Genomic DNA, 6,529 nt, shown 5'->3' on the forward strand with positions numbered 1-6,529 from the left:
CTATTGTTCTTATCTTGATCTCTGATAAACTGATAATTACAAAGATGGCTCCAGAGTACGAGCACTGACTGGAGACGGTCGAGTACGGTTGCTGTGTGATAGCAATATCTAATCGCACATCATCCCCAAGAAACAATTAACCTTGGACACTTACAACACTTATCATTGTATCGGTTTGGCTGTGATCGGTCAATTTGATTTAAGAATCTGACATCAACCAGTTTAAGTTAGTGCGAAGACTTATAATAGTCGAAGTTCAAAGTTAACTTATTTTAAAATTTATTTAATACGTATGAATATTCTTTGGAAACATTGGAAACATTGGGCTTGATCGGGGCATATAAAAGTACACTCACAATTACTTTAACTAATTTAAGTTCCATTGCACTTTCTGGCTTAAACGCTCTCGCTTAATCAAAGCACTTACTAACTAGTGACGCACTATGTTCGTACTGTAATAAAGCAGCTCAATATCTTCCTCCTGTAAAAGTGTGGAGCCAGCACTTTCATCATCCGTCACCATCCGTGACACGTGACACAGGATTATAGAACACGTGACACGAGGATTATAGAATACAGATATATAAACCTAGCTCCTTTCCCAACTGTGTTGTAGTAAAATAAGCGCTCTCACGCGATCAGCTCTCAAGATCCGCAGTCTACATCACAGCGCCCACAGCAAGCAGTCTCTCCCTACCTCCCTGTAAACCCACACAATAGGATCCTGCCGCACGTGGGGAGCAGTGCACGTGGGCTGGTTTGTCAGCCTGTATATATATACGTAGGAGGTGTATACATTATGCCAACATCGCGGCAACGCATGCACCGGAGACTGATGGCTTGTGTATTGCAGCTCAGCAGAAAGCGACCTGTATTATGGTATTATGTAATCTCTCCCTGCATGCTCGCCATGAGCCTGGGCTGTATTTCGGTTGTCTGTGATGAAGCTTGAGCGTTTCAGGAGGAGGCGATTACATTCTTAGGAGTAAGGCACATGTTCAAGTACATATAGCTTGCTTAGTATGACTATAGGCTGTACTCTGCAGACAAAGCATAAATGCCACAGAAAATAACCGGACTAAAGTTAAACTCCGGAGCTGGCCATGCTCCCCTCCTGTTCAGTGTATGAGTCATGTTACAGGGATAACATTGACACAAATAACCTAGTGTTGAACAGTTGTTTAAAACTTCTCAAGTACACTTACAGCTGCTGAAATATGTTTTTCCATTTGTTTCATAAACTTGAAAGTGAAATCTTCCCTAATGCTAGCAGTTAGAATGTAGATTTCTGTTATGTTGCACTTGTCGTCTATAATACTACCTGTAGACACCTGCGTACTTACATTTTTGTGTTATACTCTTTGTATATCTTGACATATCATATTATTATCATTATTTGCATTGTCTTAACCCTCGGTTTTTTTTTGTCATATGTTTTATTTTTACATATTTCGGATGTTGAATGCTGGTTGCGAAACATGTGTTAACTAGCAAATGTTTACGAAATATACCCAGTAGGTGACTATGGGTGAGGGATCACTCGTACATGTGTTCACATTGGCAAGGGAACATTTTCGTGAACTTTATAACTCCAATATCGAGATTATTAACAAGCTGACAACCTGTTCATGAATCTTGAAACCTTTTCAGTTTCTTTATTATACGCTACTCTAGCCGTTGCATTACTCTATTAGTCGTTCAGTCATTAGCTTCCTGAAGCGATGATACACCCGGGTTCCTTACACTTACAGGGATTCAGAAGAATCCTCTAGGGGTTGCAGGACATTTGGGAATTACTGGACCCTATTACATGCTCAATCCCGGGTATTTAAAGTGGCTTGTGGATTGTCATCAATCGTTTTTAATGCATTTATATTTATGTTGTTTACAGAATTTCTCAGAAATGTTGAAGCCACATTGGTCATCGCATCGCCTGATCTTTGTTTTGATCTTTGCAAAACATTTATTTGTTGGAATATTTGACCAGTGTAAACATTTCTTTCACAAGCAGATACTCCTTTAATGAAATAGCGATGGTGACATATTGCACTAGCTGCATTTAGACAGAGAACAATACATTTCTGGAGAATAAAGATTTCAGCTCTTGAATAGCATTGAAAACTTTGTTGATTTCCTTTGTTTTGGCTGACGATATGATCACAGCTGACAACGGATAAGGGATAATAAAGAACTCAGAACGTGCTGATCAGGTTTAGAGTCACAACAGCTAGCGTGTCCGTCACAGAATTAGTTGTCTCCTCCTCTCAGCACTACCCACAGTGCACAGTGCACAGTGCACAGTGTACAGTGCACATTTTACCAGTTACCACCAGTCCTGAGGTGTGGTGACATTTGTGACTAGTGTCAGTTAACTCTGTTTATTTGCTCTCTCTTTCTCTCTTTCTCTCTTTCTCTCTTTCTTTCTTTCTTTCTTTCTTTCTCTCTTTCTTTCTTTCTTTCTCTCTTTCTCTCTTTCTCTCTTTCTCTCTTTCTCTCTTTCTCTCTTTCTCTCTTTCTCTCTTTCTCTCTTTCTCTCTTTCTCTCTTTCTCTCTTTCTCTCTTTCTCTCTTTCTCTCTTTCTCTCTTTCTCTCTTTCTCTCTTTCTCTCTTTCTCTCTTTCTCTCTTTCTCTCTTTCTCTCTTTCTCTCTTTCTCTCTTTCTCTCTTTCTCTCTTTCTCTCTTTCTCTCTTTCTCTCTTTCTCTCTTTCTCTCTTTCTCTCTTTCTCTCTTTCTCTCTTTCTCTCTTTCTCTCTTTCTCTCTTTCTCTCTTTCTCTCTTTCTCTCTTTCTCTCTTTCTCTCTTTCTCTCTTTCTCTCTTTCTCTCTTTCTCTCTTTCTCTCTTTCTCTCTTTCTCTCTTTCTCTCTTTCTCTCTTTCTCTCTTTCTCTCTTTCTCTCTTTCTCTCTTTCTCTCTTTCTCTCTTTCTCTCTTTCTCTCTTTCTCTCTTTCTCTCTTTCTCTCTTTCTCTCTTTCTCTCTTTCTCTCTTTCTCTCTTTCTCTCTTTCTCTCTTTCTCTCTTTCTCTCTTTCTCTCTTTCTCTCTTTCTCTCTTTCTCTCTTTCTCTCTTTCTCTCTTTCTCTCTTTCTCTCTTTCTCTCTTTCTCTCTTTCTCTCTTTCTCTCTTTCTCTCTTTCTCTCTTTCTCTCTTTCTCTCTTTCTCTCTTTCTCTCTTTCTCTCTTTCTCTCTTTCTCTCTTTCTCTCTTTCTCTCTTTCTCTCTTTCTCTCTTTCTCTCTTTCTCTCTTTCTCTCTTTCTCTCTTTCTCTCTTTCTCTCTTTCTCTCTTTCTCTCTTTCTCTCTTTCTCTCTTTCTCTCTTTCTCTCTTTCTCTCTTTCTCTCTTTCTCTCTTTCTCTCTTTCTCTCTTTCTCTCTTTCTCTCTTTCTCTCTTTCTCTCTTTCTCTCTTTCTCTCTTTCTCTCTTTCTCTCTTTCTCTCTTTCTCTCTTTCTCTCTTTCTCTCTTTCTCTCTTTCTCTCTTTCTCTCTTTCTCTCTTTCTCTCTTTCTCTCTTTCTCTCTTTCTCTCTTTCTCTCTTTCTCTCTTTCTCTCTTTCTCTCTTTCTCTCTTTCTCTCTTTCTCTCTTTCTCTCTTTCTCTCTTTCTCTCTTTCTCTCTTTCTCTCTTTCTCTCTTTCTCTCTTTCTCTCTTTCTCTCTTTCTCTCTTTCTCTCTTTCTCTCTTTCTCTCAGCTTGTATTTATGGAGTATTCTACTAGGAAATTGTGGTCGAACATCGGTTAAAATGTGGTGTGGCACTGACCCTGAAATAGAACGGGTACATGGTAAGCCACCTCTCCTGTGGACGGCGTTAAACTGATAAATTACCAGTCTTCGTGTGGATATGAGTAAGAGAGCTTGGTTTGTAATTTAATGGCAGGCTCTAACATGTATTTATAAGTTTAGGGTAAAATGTTATTGTAATTTGTGGGAGACATCAGTAGTATATGCCTGATGTTAGGGAGGCATGTACTACTGATGTTAGGGAGGCATGTATTACTGATGTTAGGGAGGCATGTATTACTGATGTTAGGGAGGCATGTACTACTGATGTTAGGGAGGCATGTACTACTGATGTTAGGGAGGCATGTACTACTGATGTTAGGGAGGCATGTACTACTGATGTTAGGGAGGCATGTACTACTGATGTTAGGGAGGCATGTTCTACTGATGTTAGGGAGGCATGTACTACTGATGTTAGGGAGGCATGTACTACTGATGTTAGGGAGGCATGTACTACTGATGTTAGGGAGGCATGTACTACTGATGTTAGGGAGGCATGTACTACTGATGTTAGGGAGGCATGCACTACTGATGTTAGGGAGGCATGCACTACTGATGTTAGGGAGGCATGTACTACTGATGTTAGGGAGGCATGTACTACTGATGTTAGGGAGGCATGTACTACTGATGTTAGGGAGGCATGTACTACTGATGTTAGGGAGGCATGTACTACTGATGTTAGGGAGGCATGTACTACTGATGTTAGGGAGGCATGTACTACTGATGTTAGGGAGGCATGTACTACTGATGTTAGGGAGGCATGTACTACTGATGTTAGGGAGGCATGTACTACTGATGTTAGGGAGGCATGTACTACTGATGTTAGGGAGGCATGTACTACTGATGTTAGGGAGGCATGTACTACTGATGTTAGGGAGGCATGTACTACTGATGTTAGGGAGGCATGTACTACTGATGTTAGGGAGGCATGTACTACTGATGTTAGGGAGGCATGTACTACTGATGTTAGGGAGGCATGTACTACTGATGTTAGGGAGGCATGTACTACTGATGTTAGGGAGGCATGTACTACTGATGTTAGGGAGGCATGTACTACTGATGTTAGGGAGGCATGTACTACTGATGTTAGGGAGGCATGTACTACTGATGTTAGGGAGGCATGTACTACTGATGTTAGGGAGGCATGTACTACTGATGTTAGGGAGGCATGTACTACTGATGTTAGGGAGGCATGTACTACTGATGTTAGGGAGGCATGTACTACTGATGTTAGGGAGGCATGTACTACTGATGTTAGGGAGGCATGTACTACTGATGTTAGGGAGGCATGTACTACTGATGTTAGGGAGGCATGTACTACTGATGTTAGGGAGGCATGTACTACTGATGTTAGGGAGGCATGTACTACTGATGTTAGGGAGGCATGTACTACTGATGTTAGGGAGGCATGTACTACTGATGTTAGGGAGGCATGTACTACTGATGTTAGGGAGGCATGTACTACTGATGTTAGGGAGGCATGTACTACTGATGTTAGGGAGGCATGTACTACTGATGTTAGGGAGGCATGTACTACTGATGTTAGGGAGGCATGTACTACTGATGTAACACAGCAAGAAAGCACATGTGATCCAGGTATATAATGCGCGTGCGGTACTTGTACAGCTATTGACACTAAATATATATCTCACTATAGAACCATCTAAACTAGAGAGAGCTCTGCCAGTGAGAGAGAGAGCGAGGGAGAGCAGCCAGTGAGATAGAGTTGCTCTATAATTACTCTCACACCACTCTCTCTCCAGCTCTCTCCAGCTCTCTCTCTCTCTGCCAGCCTGTTTAACATCTGATTTTATATATGTGATAGTGATGATCCTTCATTACAGCTACAGCTCATTTCCTCCCTATGGTGTGTTCGGTAGTTTGCAGGAACAAGCACAGATAGATATTAATCTGTGCTATTCTCCTTTTGTTGTGCCTATAACGCAACGTCACTTGATAGTAGTATTTCCGTATTCACCTGAGCAACTGGACATAAAGCAGCTATTAGCAAGGTTATCATGGTAATCTTTTTTGAATTAATCATCCCTTGTTGCTTTATATCGGTGCGTATTTTAATTGTCATAATATTTCATTATCGCTAGTCGTGTAGTAGTATGACAAATTCTACTGATGATGAGCCATTAACCGTAATTACAATGATTAACAATCCACGGCGATATTTTGATGCCCATAACATTGTCCACCATGTAACGTAAAGAAGTGATTGCATTAATACTAATAGTGATTATTGTGTGTGTTTATAAACGATAGTCGATTAGAGGACACCAGTAAACAACCATCTGGTCCCTGACACACTGTGTGATACTCACACTGTGTGAGTATGACACTGTGTGAGTATGACACTGTGTGATACTCACACTGTGTGAGCATCACACTGTGTGAGTATGACACTGTGTGAGTATGACACTGTGTGAGTATGACACTGTGTGATACTCACACTGTGTGAGCATCACACTGTGTGAGTATGACACTGTGTGAGTATGACACTGTGTGATACTCACACTGTGTGAGGATCACACTGTGTGAGTATGACACTGTGTGAGTATGACACTGTGTGAGTATGACACTGTGTGAGTATGACACTGTGTGAGTATGACACTGTGTGAGCATCACACTGTGTGAGCATCACACTGAGTGAGTATCACACTGTGTGAGTATGACACTGTGTGAGCATCACACTGTGTGAGTATGACACTGTGTGAGTATCACACTGTGTGAGTATGACACTGTGTGAGT

At 41.0% G+C, this 6,529-nt stretch overlaps 1 protein-coding gene across 1 annotated transcript; it reads right to left on the bottom strand.

The window, feature by feature from the left end:
• Positions 1 to 1,181: 1,181 nt before the first annotated feature.
• LOC134823908 (mucin-2-like) lies at positions 1,182 to 5,435 on the bottom strand. Its single transcript, XM_063835506.1, has 3 exons — positions 5,425 to 5,435; positions 4,179 to 4,852; positions 1,182 to 1,321 (listed from the first exon to the last, which is right to left on the bottom strand). The coding sequence occupies exons 1-3, from the start codon at positions 5,433 to 5,435 to the stop codon at positions 1,182 to 1,184; spliced, it is 825 nt and encodes a 274-aa protein (XP_063691576.1).
• Between the last annotated feature and the right edge of the window lie 1,094 nt (positions 5,436 to 6,529).

The sequence above is a fragment of the Bolinopsis microptera genome, chromosome 12 (assembly GCF_026151205.1).
Source record: "Bolinopsis microptera isolate Bmic1 chromosome 12, MBARI_Bmic_1.0, whole genome shotgun sequence".
In the NCBI taxonomy this organism is placed as follows: domain Eukaryota; kingdom Metazoa; phylum Ctenophora; class Tentaculata; order Lobata; family Bolinopsidae; genus Bolinopsis; species Bolinopsis microptera.

Excerpts from the sequence above, each read along its gene's own strand:
- LOC134823908 (XM_063835506.1), bottom strand. Across the intron at positions 1,322-4,178 it reads ATGCCTCCCTAACATCAGTA|GTAGTATTATAGACGACAAG; the intron begins GTACATGCCTCC and ends AGGTGTCTACAG.